Here is a 22,079-nt window from a genome sequence, read left to right as displayed (position 1 = left end):
AGAGAAAACGTTGGACAAACACTACGGTGAATTGTTGTTTGATCGCCACTTCACTTTAAAATTCCCCAAAAATGGTCAAATTTTTTACTGTTTGGTTTCCAAAATGGGCTTGAGATAAAAATTATAAGTAAATAACATCATATTTCCTGAACTGAACTTACCTATCGTTTTCAGTATTTGAAAATCATCCAAAGCATAGTCCTCCGGTTGTTTCCGGCGAACAGCTCCGCCGATATTATTATTCTTATCAGATAGATCGCCACCGTCGTCATCGCTATCGCCACCGCACCGACTATCATCACCATCGTCAGCGTCAGCAGAAGGAGTCCGTGGCTGCTGCCGACTTCCGGGAACATTTCGATGCACTTGCTGCCCTTGGTTTCGCTGTTCCGGTTCGTCCTCGTCCTCGTCCTCTTCGTTGTCGTCTTCGTCGTCGTCGTCGTCAGCCGAAGAAGCAGACTTTTGCCTTCGATTACTGACGAGCTTTGCTGCGGTACTGTGGCGAATATCCTGCTCGTTATCCGAGTTACTCTCCGCTTCTTCCTCTTCCTCCTCTTCTTCTTCGTCCTTTTCTTCGGCTTTCGCCTTTGTGTTTTTGTTATGGCCTGTAGCTAATCTGTGTAGATGAGCAATAAACATGGCAAACAAAAAGTCGTGAGTCGTTTTGGGTGGAGTTTGGATAATGATTTTAATCTCACCTGGAACGCACACTTTCACCCTTCCGGCGATCCTTCCGTGCACTGTCCTCGTCTTCCTCCTCGTCCGCTTCCTCCTCACCACTTACTTCCTGCTCTTCCTCTTCTTCGCCACTAAAATCTGACTCCAGCGGATCGGTCGACTCCCCACCCGAGTTTGTGCTTCCGGCGGACTTGATGCTGAGCTTCTTGATTCCCGTTCCGCAGCTATTGAGTGTGATCGATACCGTGGTAGACGTCTCCGATGGACGCAGCGTATAACCGGTGAGCCGCGGAGACGAGGACATTTTCCTACGGTTTCAGTCGATCTTTTACAACAAATATGTGACAATTGGCGTTGTGCTGCTTTGTCGTTTGAAAGATTATGTCGGGATTCCACGAATTGGAGAAGAACTTTGTACGTTCGTTGCTTGATTTTGGCTACGGGTTGAGGAAGTGGTTGGTGAAGTACTTGACGATGAGATGCAAATCTTCAAATAGAAATTCAAAAAAGAAAGCATCACTGGCATACCTCGACCAAGACGTTGCACAAGGCTCGCGATCAAAAAAGGACAACAAACAGAACAGAAAAGAAAGCGAAAAAACCTAAAATAATCAATTTAATAAATCACTACAAGCAAGACGTTTATTGCTCTTAACTCGGTCTAAATTTACACCGTACTAAAAGAATACTTGCTGCTCATTGAAGCGGCTCGGCAAGCATTGCCAACTTTGTTACGATGTTGGATAAATTTGGTTAAAAACTAAATTGTACCATTAAGGAATACAATCCTTTTCCTGAACATCTTCTTAAGCACCGTCTGGCGCATCTCTGATGAACCTGCCCTGTTGGTCAATTTCTTCCCTTGAATCGAGCTAGCAGTTTGTTCTTCTTCCCCGCGTAGTACCGCAGATTTATGAGCTGTCAGCGAAAATATTCAGATAAAAGCGCAAAGCCGCGAGCTACAATGGACAATGGTACGCAAACATCGTTGTCACATCTGAAGCGCCTGATTGAGACGTGATTTTTTCTTCTCGTCCGCGATGGCTCTAGTGTGCCGGTGCACGTACGTATATCACCTTTTACGGGGGATCAATTACACGAAGTGCTATTAGGAGGGTATGAAAACTGTACTTACATTAGCCGCTGTCGCACATAAATTATGTTAATTAATTGTTTGATATGGTATATCAATTTTCTAACATTGAACATTTAAAGGAAATTGATTCTTTCAGTAACGAAGTATTTTCCTCGAAAGCAAAAGTCATTTCAGATTTCAAATCAACATTGCAAAGCATCACTTTGTCTTACCTTAAGTTTTATTCAATCGGTCGGTGCCTCAACTGCTAGCTTTCTCAGCTTCCTTATTGATTGTTTTTGTTTGCACAACAACTTTGCACTCCGAACGGCCCCCAGATTTCCTTGATTACTCAAATCTCAGACCTCTTCGATTTCACTTTAAAAACTATACGAGCACTTGCACTTGCAATTTCCACAGCGGCACAATTACAGTGATATGGCACACTCTTGTTTGTTTTCATTCAAACACAAAATGATACTGGTTTAATTTCTCTTTGGCTTTCCTCGCGCGGATCGTTGCCAAATTTTCACATACAACGGATTTTATCTATTACTCTCTACGCTTTGCGATTAGGTCACGGAACCTACCCTTGCCGTCGCGGATCTTAAAATGATCTGCTGCAAAGATCCAAAAACGATTTCTTGCAGCAATCAGAAAACACGTGGGACTAGGCGCTTATTTAGAAATCAACACGGCCACGCAGTTTTGTACACGCTTTACAAACACTTCCAATCAATTAAGATTAAGAATACTAACAATTCCACGCATTGAGGTGTTTTCCCTCAATTATTTGGGGGTTTAGTTTTGCCGGGCATTCAAGCCAATCTCGCTGTAGGTTGGTATCCACTTTCCCCAACGAGAACGATGAAAATCAAATTTGATTACTACTTCGGTACCAATCGTGGTAAACGCTATCCAAAAGTAGCTTTAAATAACTTTTAGCCAAATAGAACACCTTAACATTGATGCACCCCGTTATGGCTCGGTAGTATAAAGTTTGGACACCACGAAATAAACTTTGCTAACAACCGGCGTTCGCCGTTTTCGATCAAGAGCGGACGCGGTCAAACAACCTCACTCGACGAACTTTCACGATCAACTGAATTCAAAACGAGCTGCAAAAGAAGGGTATACTGGATCAGGTGAAACCATGAAGTTTGTTGACATACAAAGCAACTGTCAAATGGTGTCAAATCGATTGACAGTAGCATCCACATCAACTTTGGCTAGTCCAGCAGCAGCATCGTCGAGGAAAATCTGCTTCTCCTGTGCCGATTTCCTTGAAAATTGTCCGTTCCATTGGTTTTACGAGTTCCGAAGATATCTTATTATGTCGACCAAGACCAAGAAATCATCTGATAGTGCGCAGAACAAGGAAGATGAGGTAAGCATAGTGGCAAACAGCGTTATGCCGGTCAGCAAACCGACACGTCACAGTTTTGCTCAGCTTCCGAGAGAAATTGTGGATCTGATGATGTTTCCCTTTATCGTAAATGCAATGAAAACAGGTGGTGCAGATCAACAAATGGGATGGAACTGCGGTCAAGCACGCGTTGGATGATTCGGTTAAAAGTGCGCTGATGAACCATAACAATATGAAGGAGCTTTTTGGCATCATCGATGGACGTTTGTTTATTTGTGCACTGGCCGTCGGAATCGCGCTGGTGGCGCTGGGCTATGATTATGAGTACACGTTTCCTGCTTCCAAGCCCGTCCTTATTGTCTGCGTTTGCTGCTACTTTTTCCTGATGGGTGTCCTTACCGTCTACACGACGTACGTTGAAAAAGGAATTTTTGTGCTGAGCGAACAGAAGGACACTTCTGGCAGCGTGAAGCGATGGAAAGCTAGTTCCGACATGAAGAAGTACGACGACAAATATGAACTAACCGTGCAGCTTAAGGATTCGCGCGGCATTCGAGAGGCCACGGTCACCAAGTCAGTGGCTAACTTTATCGACACGAATGGCGTAGTTCTGGACGATTTGGTTGCCAGCGAAGTGAATCGTATTGTGAATTCGTTAAACGCAGATCGCAAAGATAAGTAAAGCAGTGAGAGGAGCATAAAGAGTCTCACTTTAGAGCATGTATTTTTTTTTGAATGACTTCAGCACATAGGTCTGGCATAGATCGAAGTATAATAAAATAACAATTCTCCCTCCTTTAATTCAATTCTATTTCAGTTCTTTATAAAGTTTCAGAGAAATTGCTATTAAATAGTATGAAAATGAAATGGCTGACGATATCTTCAACATCCTGTAATCCTGTGATTGGTGATTAGATATTATATAAATGGCATTGCTCAGTTTGCTCACAATTCCTTAAGGATAAACTCCCTGTACATGTTCCAAGCTTCGGCTAATTCTTGTTTCGGATACAAGTCATCGTATCGATCCAAAAATTCGGCAAGCTTCTTTCGTTGGTTAACTCCATTCGCTTCAGCTCTTATCGTCTCCAATTCTTTCGACAAGTCCTCGTCCTTTTCTATATCCTTCAGCAGTGGATAATCTGCCTTACATCCTTCACAGTTGCAGTTTTTAAGATTATACCTCTCAGTCTTTTCCAAGCGTTTCTCTTTAGTAGCACGATCGGTGGTAAGTTTTTCACTGTGAAATAAAAATCATATATTTACATGCCACTACTCGACTAGGAGGTATTTTCAAAACTTACTCATATGCTATAGTGATTTCCCGCCCCATTTGAACGGGGCGCTTAAGCACAACCATAGTCTGGAAATTATGCAAAAACCGTTCAGCAGTCGGGGCACAGGAGTGTCGAATAAGACGTGAAAATGGATAAAAACATGTCGTTTCTTCCGTTCGGTAGTCAGCCAAACTAGCCATTTGACGCACCAGTGCGTACAGCGATTTTCGCAATATTTCTCCAGCTACTTTTCCTTCAAAGCGTTGAACCAAGGATGAGTTTTCTTCGACAGCTATGTAGTAAATAAGGACGGTGACGAACTGCGTAACACACATCCCGGTTAAATATGTCTCCTCGGTGCTACCTTCAATAGAAAACATTTTTTCGGAGCCCTTCAGATATAGATAGAAGAAGTAATCCGATGGCTCCAATGTGAATGGGTTGCGGAACTGCTCGAGTTCTGAACGATTTTCGCACCGTTGCGGAAATGTTTGCGGATCTTCTTGGTATAGAAGCATGCCATGCCAAAACAATCTCAGCGAAAGATGTAGAAGTCTGTTTGCCTTTGGACCACGAAACATTAGTTTCAACTCATCCACTATTTCGCACTCAAACTGATGATATCTTTGTAATGCCTGTTCTTGGCAATTCTCGCTGCAATACATCACCGCAGTGCAGGACGTACAGGGTCGTAAATTAAAGTTGTTGCTCGCTCCGCAGTAGTCGCATCGCTTGTAGGCTAGCTCGGGTTCTACGACAAGCAGAAAAGGCTTTTCCAGCAGCACTTTCTCGCCGGCGCTCAAGTCGCAACTCGTACGGATGCCTTTGCCATCTTCACCCATTTCCAAGCAGGATTTCAAGGAACAATGTTTCTCCCCTGTTGCAGCTTCCTGAGGATTTTCCGTCGAATCCACTATATTCTCAAGACAGCGTTTTTCGCGTTCGTTCAACTTGTTCATCAGTCGTTCAGGGTAATGATGTTGTTTGGCAAGCTGGATGTTCTGCAAGGACTCTCGGTACATTTGTCTATTGAAGTAAACCGCAGATCGATTGGCATAACCAATACCCAGCTCTTCTGAATCTTCTTCCGCCATGCAAATACTTTTATTATAATACTCCATGGCCAGATCAGGATCTTTGGGAGTTGTTTTGTATGCCAAATTCCCCTGTTCTCGCAGTCTGATAGCCTTCGCATTGTTCTTTGCAACCTTGTTCTTCTCGAACGGCCAATACTTTCGCTTAAAGGCATCCCGCACCTCTTCCAAATTACTACATGGCACACTTCGGCGTGAAATGGCCCACGAAGTAGCCAGCCCCATTGCTGGGCTCTCCAATTGTTTAACCACCTCAGGGCGTAACATTTTTCTGTTTATTCTGTCCGGAGATTCCGGAAAACCACTAATTATGCGTATGTTTTGATCACAACAATGTGACAACCGGCATTCCCAGTTCAAGGTAATTGTAGTATACCAGAAATTCACAATAATTTGACATTCGTATTTTTTTTTGGTTTCATATTTCATTATTTTGTAAAAATCGCCTTTAATTCTCATTAAAAGAATACGCGAATAATCTGCAGTTTCAAATGTTCCCCAGTAACATCTATTTTTCAATAATTCAAGAATTCATTACTGGTTTCCCACGTTTGAGTTACCACGATTATACTTGAACAGTAGAACAGTCTTCCAAGCGTCGAACACATTTATTTCAAAACGAACGTTATTTGAGAAATTGTTTTCAACAGGTTTGTTAACATCCACTTTGCCAATCAGCTTCGGCAAGAATTGTTGCCAAATGTTTCTCTTTGCTTGTTTTAGTTCATGTTTTACTTAATTCCAGATCCTTTTCTAATTAGATATTCTATGTCAAAAGCAACAATGATCTCATTGCAACCATTTCTTGTTCTAAGAGAGGACCTACTTCTCATTTGGTCTCATCTTACCCAACAGCATTGCAAACTCAATTTTTGATACCCTTCATGGTTCCCACGCAACATTGGCAATGATAAGAAATAGCAGTACAGTTTTTGTCGCAATTTATTGGCCTGATAAGGATGGCACAATTACAATCTTCGCATTATTGCATTACAATGGTGGCACGCGTCTCAAGCCGTTCTAAGCGATTACATTTGACCAAAAATCGACGTTTAAGCTACCCAGCAGCAGCGCTTTCGCTTGTGTGACAGGAAAGGTCATCCCCATCCATCCCAATATTTCTTATCTGAGAACAATTTGTACCAAACCAACACACTCTATGAAGAAGGGAGCGTTAGAAAATAAGAGTAGAACCATTTCAATTAACACTCAATAACCGTAATCGCATTAGACTTGTTGCATTCCGCGATTGCTGGAGCTCGAAGGTGCTTTCACTTAGTGACGTGTTCTTCAAATTTCTTTTTCTGTAACCAACGCGATTCACATAAACGGCGAAGGGATGACTATTTACGGAAGCTTGGATATAGCTTTTAACATATATAATGAAAAAGGTAAGTAAAAGTGAACTGGTGCTCTCTTGTTTCTGTATCGCATAACTTTAAAAAAGTTAAAATAACATTTTACGAGTAAAAAATAAGCAGATACGCGCCTAATATTCCTGACTTGGTGCAGAATTCGAAGTGCTACTTTTCTGTCCAGTTTTTCTCGGCAAAAGGACGTTATGAATGTTCGGCAGAACACCTCCTTGTGCGATAGTTATGTCTTGCAACAACTTACTCAATTCTTCATCATTGCGAATGGCAAGTTGGATGTGCCGAGGAGCGAGTCGCGACTTGTGGTTATCCCTGGCCGCATTTCCGGATAGTTCCAGCACTTCTGCCGTAAGGTACTCCAGTACCGCCGCAAAGTAAACGGAAGCACCTGTTCCAATACGATTGGCATACTGGCCCTTGCGAAGATATGAAGAAACACGACTGACGGGAAAAGTCAGGCCAGCTCGGGATGATTTCGCTAAAGTTAATTGGTAACGTTGGTAAGAACATCATTAAACTGTGAATGCAAACAATTTAAAACATGATCAACTTCACTTACATCGTGACTTCATTTTCGAAGCTTAATTGAACAGAGGAATATATTAACACGGTATCCTGGCACGAATAGACTGCAAAATGGCTTACTACGACTGGTTTGGAATGGCGAACTACGGCTAGTTTAGAATGGCGTACTGCGAATGATTTAGAATGGCGTTAACGATAGAAATGCGCGCCAAAGCAAATGCAAGACAAACTACAAGCCGAAATGTCGGTTTGACAGCAAGAACTGTCAGCATTTTGATATGGCAGGTTTTTTGGTAATTTGCGGCCCTTTCGGTGTCGAAAAAAAAGGAAGTTGAAATTGTTGAGTACGGGCAGAACAATTAACAAGAAATCTTTTGAAATAACACTTTTAAAATCGGTATAGTAAAACATGTTTCTGCTCATCATTCCTTCTCGCATGTGTACCGCTGTTTCAGCATGCACCAAGAATACATACCGAAAAGATAAGACGGTGTTCGTTGCGCAAACAAATTATTTGCTTAATCCTGCTCTTGAACGTTGCTGCACTTGACCAGGGTTTGGAGGTGATAATGAACAAATTACTTCACAGTTCGCTCACCTGCACAGGCGGCGAGGTGATTTTGAGCATTCAGTGTCCTGTTTGCCAGAAGCATTCGAACAGTTCAGTCGCGAAAATTTTGCATCATCACAAAGACCATGGGAAAAAAAGATGCTGAAGCACAGACAGCTGTTCCCTACGATCGTCTTGCGGACGATGAATCAACAGGTATTACGAATCGATGAGAAGTGAGCGACTCTAGCAATAAAGAATTCAATATCATATCATAAACACTACTAACAATGTTGTTATGATCCTCCCAACCACCCCCGCTTGCAGCAGCTGATTCGTTGGAAAGGCACGAAACAGGAACCACGAAACTCAAACTATCAGACGAGATAAGGCGAGATCTTCCCGTGAACGGTTATCAGCACAGTGCTCCTGCTTCCACCGGAATGGGTGGTGGAGAACCACAAGCAACCAGCGCAGAACACGAAGAGCTGTTTGCGCAGTATCGCGAGGAGGAGGGCAAACTTGGCACGTCCAACGAGTCCGAAGAGCAAACGGATCATCAAATGAATGGCAATCGTAGCAAGCGCAGCGGAGCAAATGCGCGGGTGAATAATAGAACCGGAGATACGGGAGCTACGTTTAGTCGAAAGCTATTGCTAGCAAATGCACTGGTCAACGTTTTGATGTTCGCTGTTGCCGGCTACATAACGTACCATTGCTTCAACAAAGCGATGGTACTGTTTTCGTGGCACCCAACATTCATGTCGATAGGGGTAAGGAAACAGCATCAACAAAACTTTTCAAAAATGTTACCAGCAAAATGTATGTGTTATTTTCTATTGATGTCATTCTAGTACCTGATTCTGATGTCCCAGGCAGTGCTGACAATGTCCGGGACAAACTACTTCACGCACCGTTGCCATCACCGAACGAAAGTGTTTCTCCACTGGCTACTGCAGGCGGTAGCTGGCATACTGATTACGATCGCTGCAGTGTGCATATTTCTCAACAAAATTCGACTGCAAAAGTCGCATTTTCAAACTCTGCACGGTATTTTCGGATTGGTGACCGTTTGCTTTACGTTGGCTTCAATCGCTGGTGGAGTGACCACTAAATACGCATTTCAATTACGCCAGTATATGCGCCCTATCTACAGCAAACTGATCCATGGGATTGCAGGCACCGTGACGTATCTGCTTGGCGTAATTACTATCGGCTTGGGAGTGTATTCCCATTGGTTCCAGGAGGACAACGACGCAAACGTGCGATTAACATTGGTGATTGCAATTGGAGTTATTGCTGTGTACGTTATTATTGCACCGATGCTAAATACGATACAACGAATGAAAACAGCCGTTCGTTCCACGTTGTAACACAATTTGAACGTTGGGCTACAAGCTAACAACTGTCCGCTACACTTTTTCGCTTGATTGCAATAAAACATAACACACGCTAAACGATCTCAGTCAGTTTTCTCATTTAATTTCGTCGATGGCATCGAACTTTCTTGTTCTTCTGTTCCGCTGATTATTAAAAGCAGTCCTGACAGAACCAAAGCAGTTCCGGCCCACCAGAACACCGTGGTATTTTCTTTAAAAATTAACCATCCTAGAACCGCCTGCAAAGATAAAATTCAATATAACTATACGTGTTTTATCAAAAGGGGTGCAGATTTCTTACCGAGGTAATGTAGTTCGTAACAGCACTAACCAATGATGCAACTAACGTTGATCCTGATCCCGTGTGAAGAGCCTTGACGAAAAATCTCCAAACACAGGCGTTCAGAGCAATCATAATTCCAATGCAAAGTAGTTGAGTTAATGCAGGCCACTAGGGAAATATTCCATTAAAAGAGAAGTATTTAACATTCGAAACCAATACTCTCGTGCACCGATGCATTAAATACGGTTTTGTACATGTTTATTGAACGAGAATACGAAAAATAATTTTATAATATAGTACTTAAGCGGTGAACTTAAATTTACAATTCAATTTAGAAGTATTCTATCAGGGTGAAAACTAAACACGAATGTTCATTTTGAATAGAAATGGTTCGTCAGGAATATTGATGTTTTTCTAGACACACAGTACAAACAAATATATTGTACTTAAAAATGGACAAACAAAATTTACAATTTATGTTTAAATAACTAATCCATCAGTTTGTGTACTGGGTAATATTGCGATTTAAGAGATAAAATTTAAATTGTGTAAACACCGAGACCATCCTATTCTGCCTGTTTGTTAAAACTTATTTCTACTAATTAATGAAATGTTTTCGATCAAAAGATTAATGCTTTATCGTGCAGCTAAAAAATGTGTATTGTTTTTCGACTGAGAACCAAACTGTTATCCTTCGCTGGCCTATTGACCCGAAACAAAGGTCTGATTTAGTTTCCTTTCACTTTACGATGGCCATTTTCCATGTCATGAGCATTACGAACTGAGTACTTCATCAATAAGTCGCAAAATACCAATCCTGAATTTGCGCTTTTGCTCGAGCGTCATCGATTGAATGTCCGGAGCGATACTCTGAAAGAAGTTGTGATCAGCATCGCTCACTATCGTCGGAGCACTCGGAATAAGCGCAAAGTGTTGCGCGGTTTGCGGTTGCAGTTGAGTCTGCTGGGCAAAGGTGGGCATTTGCTGCTGGTGTGTCAAGGTGCTGGTAGAGAAACAGGGCATCGAATGGGTTGAGTTTCCCGTGATTGCGAAGAACTGCCGTTGGCCCAAAAGGTCCTTCTTGGTGTCAGGCGTATGTACTGGACTGGAGACGGAAGGGCCAGCCGTGTCAATGGTATTGATGGGATTCGAGAGGCGTGCCTGTTTTGTGGGGGTCGCTGTTATTATTTCATAGGTGGTAGTAGTTTCTCCTGCCTCCGAAACAGAGAGGGGTTCATGTTGTTCATGGTTCTCGTGTGATTGCGCTTCTTGACTCATTGGAAGGATTTTGATGGACTGTATTATGCTCTCTTTGAGCTGCTGCTGCTGGTGGTCTTCCTCCTGCACATCCAGCGTTTCCATTTCCTGGGGCTCGTCTTCACACTCCTCGTCCTCTGTCCGGTTTAAATCCTCAGTAGTTGTCGAATTCTGTTTTATCCAGGTGCTTTCGTCTGGTTCATAGTTGGCTCCCTCATCACGCATCTTCAAGTACGGCAAGACAAACTGCATGTGCGCGTAAAGATAGTACGGTTTGCGCCGTAGATTCGAGTGAACATCGCCATTGTCCCGGACCGATTTGAGGTAGCGTGTCATGCAACAGCGCAAATTTCGCCACCTTTTCTTGCAGGTGTCCACCGATTCATCCACTGCCCCAGAGACAGCTTGCCAAGCTCTTTCCTGGACCGCGGCTTGCTTGTATTCGGCACTGTTGCTATCAAACAGACACGGATGCTTTTTTACTTCCCCCACGAAGTTTATGTTGAACTGCTGGTCTTCTTGAGTGATCTTTGTTGGGCCCATTTTGCCAGACTCTTTTATTGCCTTTCGTTTTTGAACCTCGGTCATCAAGCAAAACACCACTATCACTGATCGTTTTCTTTTCGCAAACAACTCGACAACAAGCTTTCGTGTGCTCTATTTTCTTTTGGATTTCCGAGGGAATCTTTTTGTCTTCTTGTTCTTAGTTTTCAACACATAGCTGTCAAAGCGTAAATGACAGCTCAAACTCCACCGAATTCTATGAAAATAACGAGCAGTTTTTATGTTTCCCGATTTAAAGAAATATCACAAGGATTTAACTAATTTTTTGCGTTTTATATATATATTTTGGAACAACACAATACTTTTCGGTTGCAGCTAAGATCCTCGGAAACGGTAGCCGGCTATTGTTTACTCACTTCTGGTAGACCAATTCTTGCTGCCACAACATCACTGTTGGAGGTTAATTTTCCGAACAAACTTGCGGAAGATGCGCATATTCCTGCCACCATCGCATAGTAGGGCTTTTGCCCATCCATTATTTTCGCGAAGTTAAGCGATTAGAATCTTTGTTAGTTTAGAAAAAAATACAGTTTGCCAGACAATTCTGCAGAAGTGAACCAGCTGTCATTTTACTGATGCGACATTGGAGACGGTACCTACCATGTAATCGAGAACCTGGATTTTTAAAAACTTTTGTCGGAAAAAATTGATGTTTACTTCATTTTGAGACATACTAAATCATCATCTAGTTTTGCGTGTAACATTTGTGAGGAAATAATAAGTTTTTGAATAAATAACAACTTTACCGGTGAATCAAGTTTTAATACCCGAATTTATTTTCAAGAAAGCAACATCAACCACCGAACCGGTTCACTTGCTCAAAAGTTTAAGATAATTTTTAACGAAGAATGTAAACTTTCCTTATTTGTAATCTACATGTTATTATGCATAAGATTTAACATAAACCATATGTTCATATGTTCACACTGCGGAGATCATCAAATCGGTAATTCAATTGTTCTGTGATAACGGTCTGTTTTGTGACACTCACAACGTCCGTTCACAAAAATGACTTTTCTCACTTCGCGTGAGCCGAATCTTTAGAATCCGTCTAGGATCGAAGCTTTGGATCTTCCGAACCCCGATTCTGCCAACACTAAATGGCAGGTTTAGTTGAAAATCATCGAGAAGTTCAAAAAGAAGTATCGCGAAAAGACGTCGTCGTCGTCGATTTCGCTTAAAAATTTTTCTTCTTTCCCGAAACGGGTGTGTGACGTGTTGATCGATTGTGCATGTTTTTTCCCACTATACTACGCGTGCGGTGAGTGTGGAGTGCATTTGTGCATCCAGTTTTTAGGAAGCGTTGTTTGTGCAACTCAAAAGGCACAACTATCCTTTTTCTCTACTGCGAGGTGAAGCTGCCTATCACCATTTCTCGAGCGCTTCGCTCGCTGGTGCAAATTTACGGTATCTCTGTTGGCCCTACATATTGTGCGCGTGTGAAGCGTCGGAGGGCGACGATCCATAGGTGAATCAGCTCCGTCGAAGGGCTGCTAAAGCGAGCATTACGAAAACGGCCCTGTTTGATTGTGTATTTTTTTGTGCTGTGTTGGCCTCTTTGTGGTCGGTGCAAAATTAGTGAAAAATTATCGCTCAATCGTCGCGTTACACACGCATTCACTCGTACGTCTCGTGACGAGGACCAGCATAAACATCCCGCATCCGCACGGAAACCCGGGACTGGAACTTGAAACAGGACACTTCGTCCCATTGAAGCGTACACATTCCAACCGTTGTGCCACCCGAGGTTCGCCTTTGGGCCGTGCAGGAAAGAAGAAAAAAACATCGAAAGCAGCGCAGCAACGCCCGGAGGAGGATTTTTCGGGACATCAGTTGTGTAAGTTGTACTGTATTTTCTTAAATGGTCGCCAAACCGTCTAACCTGTTCCCTACCGTATAGTCGTCGATTGATCGAGTAGGCAAGGAAAAAGAAGAAACATATTGGTGGAGGAAGAAATCGATTGATGGCCGCCGCAGTTTGCCGTGAAAAGAAAATGAAGTTTCGACGACCATATCTCCGCCGTTTCTATTGAGGGTCCATTGCGGAAAAAGATCCGAAGTAAGACGAAAGGTAGGCGAAGACTTCAAAGCTTCTACCAGCAGTCAGCATCAAGATGGCTCCGAATACGACTAGTGTAATGCGATGTTGTTTATTGGGTTTTCTGTGTTGATAACTAATGTTGGAGTATCACCACCATGGACAAACTAAATTGCAACTTGGAAATTTGGGTGTCTGATGCAGATAATTTTCGATTTCGCAACAATTGTTGTGCTTATGTTGTTTGGAGTGTGTAGCTCCATCAAGCAGGCAGCGATTAGGTCTTCGGTTTTAAGTGTGCGTTAGTCACTTCATTGTGTGCACTACACCACCCTGCTAGTGTTTTCGCGTCGACGACGCGAGCGTTTTCTTTCTCCCCGATGGACCTTCAGTACGCCTACGCCACACGCAAACAATAGTAGTGTACTAGTAGTGGTACAGAGTTGGCTGTCAATTTATGGAATCGCTAGGGGGAGGAGAAGGAGGTGAAAAAGGTCAAACGATCGATTTTTCTTGACTAAGAAAAGCACCTTCAGTTTGTCAAGTGTCCTTCAGGACCAATATATTACCTGCATCCATTAGCAATCGAGCGCAAGAGTAACTCTGTCACATCGAGAGTACGCTTGGCGTGTAAACTACAACTAGAAGGTTGCATAATTACACCCGTGTTATGGGGTGTGTAAATTCGATCATCTTTAAATGTTTCGTTGGATCGTGGATTGTAGTAAAAGCTGGCTGCCAAACATAGAAAAAGATGCGACCGTGCAGCTGATGGAAAGGACACTAAAGTAATTGAGGAAATCTGTAACGAGCTCCGTGTGGGGTAGAGGGAGAGGAGACGAGGGTGACGTTATTACATCGCCGATGACACATCGCTGTGAGGGGAAACATTCACGAAAGAGTTTTTAGCAGCAGCGATCCGCAGTAGTCACAGCTGTTTGCACACAACGGTCGTCGTGTTGGTCGTGGGGTAATGAAGGATTTTCCTCTACTAGTTTTTGAAAATTGAAAATGAAAAAAATGTAAGCCTCATTGTAGGCCAAAGTAAACCTTTTTACCAGTTCACTTCATGCTTCCAGGATTTCAAGACCAAACCGTCTCATCGCGCATCATCGTTGTCGTCGTCATCGTACGGCTTCTGAAAATGGGTGTTCGGTGTGTGTGTATGCTACGAACCCAATTTGCTACTAATCCTCCAGCAGGAGCATGCGTATTCGTAAAGGACCCTCTAGCAAAAAAAGGCTAAGGAATTTTTTGGTTGTTGCGATGACGCAATTAAGTAACCGATGCAAAGACCAAACCTGCTGGTTAAGGCGGAAATCCACTGCACAATAACTTTGGAGGTTATCTCTCTAGGCCGGTTTGTGCAGCTCTGGCTACCCGCTGGCTGATAATGAACCCGTTTCGGAAACGGAATTCCGATGGCTGCTCTGACCTTGTGCGGGAGTTGTGCGTATGCTGACGCGTTTGTACAGCCTTGGTTAGGCAGCATCTGTCGCTGAGGAGTCGTCGTCGTATCATAAGGCATTCAATCGAGCGTTTCATAGTCGTCCCACGCACTTTCAGACGCCGTCATCGGCCGTTTTTGTCTTTGTTTCTCGCTTGATCTTGGCCGAACAGTTTGCTTGGGATCGAGGAATGAAGTCATCTGTTTCAATTGCCTACTGATTCAGCAGGTGTTTACCTCATTATGCAGTACAACGATGCTTGTGGTGATATATCGTTGAAGAACGTATTGGTTTTTGTCTGGGACTGTAAGAATATTGGATGTTTTGTTAAATATTCAACACACTTACATGAAGAAAAAACGAACCAGCAACGATAGACCGTAACCATTGCCCGGTTGCCAATGGGACCTCTTCATCTTTCAAATACGTTTCTGCTGGGAGATTTTTTCTCAAGACAAGGACAAGACAGTATCTTAAGCGATGTTGAAAAGGTGAGCGAATTGTCGCTTTAGCCTTTTCATACCTGATAGGGTTAGTATATCTTTGGAATATCGCAAAGTTGGTATTTTAACCCAACTCTGATTGTTTGGTTCTGCAACAACATAAGATACACAGTGTACTTTAAACAGCGTAAAGTCTTATTGTTGCCAAGGAGAGAACCATGTGGTTGTGCGGCGAGAGAAAACCTGGTCCATGGGCCCATTCATCTCCCCACCGGTGGCTGCCGGCGTTCGTGAGGAAAATCGTGAGCTTTCTTTTCGGGGGTATTTCTCATAACGTTTCCACCCGTCGTTGAGTGCAGAAGACGAAAAAAGTCTATCGCGCGCGCGGACAACAACACAACATCGACGCACACACCGACGACGGACGCCAACGACCACGACGACGACCAAAGACGACGACGACGACGACGGGTTACGTACGCGCCGCACCGTCTTTGCCAATAGGCTGACCTCCCGCATCACGCATTGTGGACCTCTCCGGTGCGTTGTTCGAAGTCGAAAGTTTTCCGGCACGCTTTTTTTTTTTGCCCCGGTACCCTGAACTGCAACTAATTTTCCGTTGTGCTTTTAGTGGATGTTTTTCGTGCCGTCGAGCTGCTGCCTATCGGTTGTGTCACCCCGGTTCTAAATTTTCCACTAATAAAGTGGTCTGGAAACATACGAATGGTTTCGTTATAAAAGTTTTGCTCCAAATCACGGTACTGATAGTGGCAAAGTTTGGTATGGCCTCCAATACAGATTGGTTTGAAGTTGTGAAAAGTTTTTGTATTTTAAAACGGTAAAGAGCGATCATTTAGGCGAGTGTAATATCATCTGGGAAACGTAGACCGTCTATAGATTTCCAAGTGGAAAGTTTGTTGCCAGTCTGCTTGTGGAAAAAACACGAAGTGAAGTTTCGGCCCAATTGTAGGCTTTGTCCAGAAAGGAAAGACGCAAATCATTGATTTTTTCCTTCAGCAGTCTCTCTGGCGAGAGAAGTGACGAGGTCCTTCGTGCGCATGTTTGCCAGCAGCCTGGACTGGACGTGAATGTGTCCCGCGTGGATGTGTGGGTTCTGCCAGTTGTTAAAACAGGCTCCACGGGAAGTGAGTACGCTATCGGGTTGATGAGTCATGGTGAAGTCTAGAGTGCACGGAAATCGATTCGTCAGAACCGGCTGCAAATGCTGTTGTGAACGTAGCTGTTTCTAAAGAAACATGCCTTGTACATTTCGTGTTAAAGGTCTTGCCTTCCATCTGATGTAAGTCTAATGTGAGGTAACATATTGTGTTGCATATTCGTATGAACAAATATTGATATTGAAGGTGGCTCTAGTAGCAAAGATTGCTAGAATGTATGGGCGGCTACCAATCCAAGTAGACTACAGTGTTGTCAAACATGGTTTGACGAATAATCCATTTTCTTAACTTGCACAAAATATTTTCATCGACAGTTTACAGATGTCGTGAAAACCATGGTCGATGCAAAAAATACGAGAGAAAGAAAATCTATTTTCCATTAATTTTTCTCACCATGTCTCTCTCGGTCTCTTTGCGTCTCAAACATTTTCATCAGCACCATAAACCGGCCGGTGTCGGTCGGTTTCGAATTTGAATCCTTTCGCACTTGGTTGAACTTTATTTGCTTCATGCTTTTAATCCAATTTACTGGCTTAACTGTTTGTCGCCTGCGACATGCCAGAATGTAATGCAAAATCGCGATCGATCAACCAACCCGACGGAGGAGACGGAGGAGATGGAGAAGACGGAGCTAGACACGCCGATTTGGGCTTTCGCTAATAGAACTCTCGACGCGAAACAACGGAACCAAAAAGAACATTTTGCCGTTCGCTTCTCGTCATCATCATCATCATCATCATCATCACCATCTACTTCTATTTGGAAAAGAATGGAAATTTCTTGGCGCACCAGGAGAACCAGCAATTCTGCTGGTGCGTACACCTTTGTGCCATGAGTCGTACGGTTTGCCGAAGCGCCAGAGGACGTGTGTAGGAACCACGTTTCAGTTATGTATATCTAGGGGAGCAGGTGCAAAGCCCTCCCCGCCTACCCCACTCCACCGTCTCCGGTAGGTTAATGACCGACTCGGAAGAGAACCGTTTCCGAATGAAGTAATATGCTATATGCCTACTCCTCCGGCTTCTTGTGCGTTACGCATTAATGTTGTGACTCGTTCCATGGCTTTGCGTTCGCTTCCATTGGCAAAGAAATGCTCCCAGAGTGGCAGGCGAGGTAAAGTAGCCCAAATGGTTTGTTTATTCCTTGGATATGTTAATATTTGATGACTATCTTCTGGTCTTTTCTTTGTTCAAGACTTTGCCCAAGTGAGTTAAAACCCAACAAGTGTCAGTAGGAGTCTACTTTAAAACCCAAATGCTTTGTGGATGAACAAATAGGTGGCTTTTGCGTAGCTGACAGGTTGAACAATTACTGGAAACAAAATGTAATCTAGAGTCTCGTTTACTCTATGTGGAGTCTCTTGAAAAGTAAATTGACTTCTGTCTAACAACTTGCACCAATTTAAGACCTTTCGTTCATCTTTTCAGCCAGTCGGTCTCCACAGGTCACGGTCTTAATGTGCTATTTCGAGGTACCTTTTGTCGGCTTTTGGGCAGTTTTGTTCCGTTTGCGGTCCACGGCCTACTAAAAGTTTACCTTATTTACGCCTGGAAATTAGTGGAAGAAAGGTGATTTGTGAGTGTGGCCGACGGGGGGAGGTTTTCTCACACCCTTCCCTCGCCAGTTTGTCGCCAGTTTCGGGAGCTCGGGCCGATGGCGTCCATCCTGGTCTTAATCGGAATCGTGACCGTGCGGTTGTGATCCCGGGGCGGGAAGCCAGCAAAAACAGTGTTGACCCACAGCTGGTACTAGTGACCTCCAATTTAGGTCGCGGCCCCATTGTTGCGGGAGGAAAGGGGGGTGGGTGTAACAGCATGAGTCGCATGTTTCAAACCCCCCGTCGGCGCGTGAAACAATTGCAAAAGGTGACGGATGGCGCTGCGGGAAGGTTCGTTCGGGAAGGTGTTCAACAAAATCAAGATCATAATAATGATCGCGAAACACGGCCGAGGAAAGCACGCTAGGTCCCTTTCTTCTTCGGCTTTCGGGGAAGCTGATGCTGTGATGATGGTTTTGTTTTAGCTTTAGTTCGCACATTCCTGCGTTCCAGGGGCGATGACTGTCATTATTTTATCGCTCTCCCTCAATTGGTGGCGGCCCCCCCATCCAATCGTCTCCGACAGCATCGTTTGTTTTGGGGCCAAACCGAAAGCCCCTCCAAACGATGTACGTTTATTTGTGTGCGTTCTGTCTAGTTTTGTTTACCAATAGTAATCGTGTACACGATGCGAAGGATGCGTTAATTTGCGACGAGTAGCAAAGAGTTCTGGTAGCAATGAGTATACACGTTACAACCTTCTTCACTCACATCTGATCTCCCATCCCATTTACATCTGGCAACATCGGCAAAACAAACGCGCCGTAAAAGCGACAGCAGATTGTGTTATATTTTTAGTTTTCACCTCCACGCGTTACAGGCGTCTGTTTTAGTCTGTTTAGTTGTGTGCCAATATGTCGGTACGACGCGAAACATAGAATGGTTCAAGATGCACTGGTGTCTAAGGGCGCCTGCTGAGATGAGAAGATACTTTTCTTTCCTCGGCAGGAATTTCTCCCATTGCTACAGCACAAGGTTGCATATTTTATTTGCATTTCAAAGCCTCCCCCAAAGGGCCGGAGACACGACGGCACATGCTCGCGCAGGATGATTGCACTTTGGTCGCGTTGTTGAACTTGACTGACTGACTTGGTGGAGAATGTGGGGGCACACGCATACCAACAGTCGGTTGTGCGACGGGTGTACACTCCTCTGGCACGTGTTGGGAGAAGCTGATAACGACAATCGCGCATCCAATAGCAGCATGCTGCTGGGGGTTTTAATCGTAAGAGCAACTTAAATCCTCTGCGTGCTAGCTCAAACGAACCTCGTCGGGTGATCCTCGAGAAGGGCGTTGCAGGAAAATTCTCCTACTTCAGCCGGGACTATGTTGAACATGATCGGTCTCTTAGATCGTGGGGAGGGTGCTCTGGGTGAAGAAAGGAACACTGAGTCGCGTGCGCAACTTGAGCAAGCCAAGACGACGGTGGTGTGTACGCATGCATGCGAAGAATTTTCCTATTCTCACCCAACTATTGTGCTGTCGTCGACGTAGTCGTGAGATATTAATCGTTGGACAGGTAACAAGAACATGGAATGTTGCGTTCCTTCAACACACCCTGGCATCGGTCGGAGGGTGGAGGGTTTGGGGTTTGGGGTTTGGGGTTTGGGTTTTCGAATCCATATTCATCGTTGGTAAGATTTCTTACCTTGCATTTTCTTCTCCCCGGCAAAGGTTTAGCAGATGATAATGGCCCTGAGGAATGTAAAGCTTTTTCACAGTTTCTCTCCGTGACAAGAAAGAAAAGGCTTTGAAGAGAGAAAATTGGCTGGTTCAGGTCATCGGTATTTGAACCCACGACGTGCGGTTTCTTAAGCTTGTAGCTTGGAAAAGCTATGGTTGGTTAAGCAGCTAATCCGTTATATCACACACAGAAGAAGTCCCTGGGGGGGAGAAAAGTCGTGAGTGTCATTATAAAATTATCACCTTCGTAAGATCACACCGTGATGTGATCAATTTGCGAATCAACCGTGATGAATGCCCCTTTCGCTTGTGCTTCCGATAGAAGAAATCCAAGCAGGACCAGGACGTCAGCTATGCGCCAGTCTCTAAAAAAAAACTTCCCGTAACATTTCAGGTGGCGTCACGGAGATCTAACGCTCTTTTGGTTGAAGAGGACGCGGGGTCACAATCATCATGCCATGAAGATTGTATCAAGATTTATTCGTCTCCCAGCCTGCCACTGTCTCTCCCTCCCTCTCTCTTTGGTGTGGAAATGGCTTTCACCCGAGAGGGGATTGTCTGGAAGAAGCGCACGGGGTCGAAAGGTGCCAACTGTGAATGGAAATACAAAGTATGTCAAAGTCTTACACCAACGGACGAGGAACTTTACGTTGCAAACAGGCTGATGCAGCGTTCGATAGATGGTTTATTGGAAGATATTAAATTCTCTCGTGGTGGGTTGCGTCTGGGTGGAAAGTTTTCTTCTTACAAGACGTCTACCCCATCCACAGTTGTGTTTGAGTTCTCTTTTCCGTTTGTATACCACTATAACGTCTCCCTTCTTTTATTAATTTTGTCTTTTGTCTTGCTACTTTTAGGGTAAACTTGAACCTTCCCTTGGGGATGCTACGCTAATGCATACATGCAACATGAGGCCACCTACCGTCGTACGGCTCCCACCCCCCCCTGGTGCACCGTCGTCAGTCATGATGCTATGATTTGCATTGCGTTTACGTACGTGCGCTGAGCGCGTTAGTGCGATTGCGCATGAAACGGTCCAACCGCGTTTATCAACCGCGTTGTTCCAGGCATTCCACTTTTGGTTGCATTTTCTCTGCGGCCATCAGGGAGAACCCTCCCAGGGGAGGTCCCCCCCCCCCCCCTCCGGAAGGTGACTATCGTTATGAAATGCATACCGTTTGGCCGCCGCGTGGCTGCGTGTGTATTCCATCACGAGCTCAAACGTACGTCAGATTACTGGACCATATCGTGACGTTTTGCCTGTTTCTTCGAGCAGCGGACAGTGACGTTTAGTAGGAGGTGGGTGGACAGGAACAACTGATGCTTTGCAAGGCAGCGCTCATAATCGTGTTAACGGTATGCTTGACATTGTAGCCAAGCGTTCTTTACTGGCTTCTTGTAGGAAATATGATATGATGAGGATTTTAACTTAACATAGCGTGTTCTGAAATAATGTTCAGATATTTTCAACATTATTTAACCGTCCTGATTTATATATCCATCCGACGAAGAAAACTTCCTTCCCTTCTTTTAAGGTCTCATCGCTTGGGATTTGAAATCAGATTCACGCTACCGACTAAATACTCCATTAGGCCATGTGAGATTAATCGCATTGCTTACGGTACAAATAACACATAAATTGTCTGGTGCTTGGGAGTTATGCAACCACCTTCTCCCAGTGTGTGTGCTCGCTCCGGTTCGTTCATTCCTGTCTGCTCCTAAAGTACGCGTTTCATTGGGTTGATGTCTAACGATGTGGAGAATGTTCCAGGCTTTATTCAAAGACAAAATGGCATGTTCTTCAGCCGCCTCAATCATGCCCTTCTTTCTTGTACCCACGACCACGCTAAGCTTCTACATTGTTTAACAAACTATAGGTCACCAGTGTCGTGACTGTTCCTTAATTGCAAGTGCTGCCTGTATGTGCGTTCCTTTCAAGAAAAAAAAAATGAACTAAATCATGCGTCATATTTCAAATAGTTTTCCTTCCGCCGGCCTGACTTCGTTTCCAGCCACGTTTCGTTTTTGTTTTTGAGCGAAGGTGAACCGCCGGTGAGTTCATTTTAAACTATGCTGCGGGTATATGTTTCTCGCAGCGATTCCCAGCCAGCCCGTTGGGAAATCCTGGGAATTGAGCTTTGTTGGTGCCCGCCGGTGACATTTGTGGAGCAATTAGAGTCGGGCCGCATTTCCCACGGTGTGAATGCATTGCTCCAACGTGTGGTCGGTTCGTTGGCACACAACATAACCGGAAAGTGTTGAGCAATTTG

General features: G+C 44.1%; 7 protein-coding genes across 7 annotated transcripts in view; 3 read left to right on the top strand and 4 right to left on the bottom strand.

The window, feature by feature from the left end:
- LOC131289728 (cAMP-dependent protein kinase catalytic subunit PRKX) overlaps nt 1–982 on the bottom strand; it is a 31,238-nt gene extending 30,256 nt beyond the window's left edge. The window contains exons 1-2 of the mRNA XM_058319031.1: nt 699–982; nt 162–616 (exon numbers count right to left, since the gene is read on the bottom strand). Coding sequence (XP_058175014.1) covers nt 162–616; nt 699–982 — 739 coding nt within the window. The remainder of the gene's footprint in view (nt 1–161; nt 617–698) is intronic.
- A 1,982-nt stretch (nt 983–2,964) lies between these two features.
- LOC131289736 (signal peptidase complex subunit 2) lies at nt 2,965–3,914 on the top strand. The gene is made up of 2 exons (XM_058319043.1): nt 2,965–3,140; nt 3,265–3,914. The coding sequence occupies exons 1-2, from the start codon at nt 3,087–3,089 to the stop codon at nt 3,799–3,801; spliced, it is 591 nt and encodes a 196-aa protein (XP_058175026.1). The 5' UTR covers nt 2,965–3,086; the 3' UTR covers nt 3,802–3,914.
- A 150-nt stretch (nt 3,915–4,064) lies between these two features.
- LOC131289727 (uncharacterized) lies at nt 4,065–5,809 on the bottom strand. The gene is made up of 2 exons (XM_058319030.1): nt 4,424–5,809; nt 4,065–4,359 (listed from the first exon to the last, which is right to left on the bottom strand). The coding sequence occupies exons 1-2, from the start codon at nt 5,755–5,757 to the stop codon at nt 4,065–4,067; spliced, it is 1,629 nt and encodes a 542-aa protein (XP_058175013.1). The 5' UTR covers nt 5,758–5,809.
- A 2,275-nt stretch (nt 5,810–8,084) lies between these two features.
- On the top strand, nt 8,085–9,396 carry LOC131289733 (uncharacterized). Its single transcript, XM_058319039.1, has 3 exons — nt 8,085–8,154; nt 8,266–8,711; nt 8,793–9,396. Exons 1-3 carry the CDS (start codon nt 8,085–8,087, stop codon nt 9,309–9,311), a joined length of 1,035 nt encoding a protein of 344 aa, XP_058175022.1. The 3' UTR covers nt 9,312–9,396.
- Nucleotides 9,226–11,949, bottom strand: LOC131289738 (transmembrane protein 42). The gene is made up of 3 exons (XM_058319045.1): nt 11,778–11,949; nt 9,619–9,768; nt 9,226–9,556 (listed from the first exon to the last, which is right to left on the bottom strand). The coding sequence occupies exons 1-3, from the start codon at nt 11,895–11,897 to the stop codon at nt 9,401–9,403; spliced, it is 426 nt and encodes a 141-aa protein (XP_058175028.1). The 5' UTR covers nt 11,898–11,949; the 3' UTR covers nt 9,226–9,400.
- Nucleotides 9,794–11,556, bottom strand: LOC131289732 (uncharacterized). The gene has a single exon (XM_058319038.1). It carries the CDS (start codon nt 11,443–11,445, stop codon nt 10,375–10,377), a length of 1,071 nt encoding a protein of 356 aa, XP_058175021.1. The 5' UTR covers nt 11,446–11,556; the 3' UTR covers nt 9,794–10,374.
- A 584-nt stretch (nt 11,950–12,533) lies between the features above and the next one.
- LOC131289731 (lissencephaly-1 homolog) overlaps nt 12,534–22,079 on the top strand; it is a 34,137-nt gene continuing 24,591 nt past the window's right edge. The window contains exon 1 of the mRNA XM_058319036.1: nt 12,534–12,682. The gene's annotated coding sequence lies outside the window, so the exon portion shown is untranslated. The remainder of the gene's footprint in view (nt 12,683–22,079) is intronic.

The sequence above is a fragment of the Anopheles ziemanni genome, chromosome 3 (genome assembly GCF_943734765.1).
Source record: "Anopheles ziemanni chromosome 3, idAnoZiCoDA_A2_x.2, whole genome shotgun sequence".
NCBI classification, from domain to species: domain Eukaryota; kingdom Metazoa; phylum Arthropoda; class Insecta; order Diptera; family Culicidae; genus Anopheles; species Anopheles ziemanni.
Note: the sequence above shows the minus strand (reverse complement) of the source record. Positions and strands in the feature narration are given on the sequence as shown.

Excerpts from the sequence above, each read along its gene's own strand:
- LOC131289738 (XM_058319045.1), bottom strand. The coding sequence starts at position 11,897 with ATGGATGGGCAAAAGCCCTACTATGCGATGGTGGCAGGAATATGCGCA. Across the intron at positions 9,769-11,777 it reads CAAGAATTGGTCTACCAGAA|TGGCCTGCATTAACTCAACT; the intron begins GTGAGTAAACAA and ends ATATTTCCCTAG. Across the intron at positions 9,557-9,618 it reads TTACGAACTACATTACCTCG|GCGGTTCTAGGATGGTTAAT; the intron begins GTAAGAAATCTG and ends TTATCTTTGCAG.
- LOC131289732 (XM_058319038.1), bottom strand. The coding sequence starts at position 11,445 with ATGACCGAGGTTCAAAAACGAAAGGCAATAAAAGAGTCTGGCAAAATG.
- LOC131289736 (XM_058319043.1), top strand. The coding sequence starts at position 3,087 with ATGTCGACCAAGACCAAGAAATCATCTGATAGTGCGCAGAACAAGGAA. Across the intron at positions 3,141-3,264 it reads CGCAGAACAAGGAAGATGAG|GTGGTGCAGATCAACAAATG; the intron begins GTAAGCATAGTG and ends CAATGAAAACAG.
- LOC131289727 (XM_058319030.1), bottom strand. The coding sequence starts at position 5,757 with ATGTTACGCCCTGAGGTGGTTAAACAATTGGAGAGCCCAGCAATGGGG. Across the intron at positions 4,360-4,423 it reads GAAATCACTATAGCATATGA|TGAAAAACTTACCACCGATC; the intron begins GTAAGTTTTGAA and ends TTTATTTCACAG.
- LOC131289733 (XM_058319039.1), top strand. The coding sequence starts at position 8,085 with ATGGGAAAAAAAGATGCTGAAGCACAGACAGCTGTTCCCTACGATCGT. Across the intron at positions 8,155-8,265 it reads TGCGGACGATGAATCAACAG|CAGCTGATTCGTTGGAAAGG; the intron begins GTATTACGAATC and ends CCCCGCTTGCAG. Across the intron at positions 8,712-8,792 it reads CAACATTCATGTCGATAGGG|TACCTGATTCTGATGTCCCA; the intron begins GTAAGGAAACAG and ends ATGTCATTCTAG.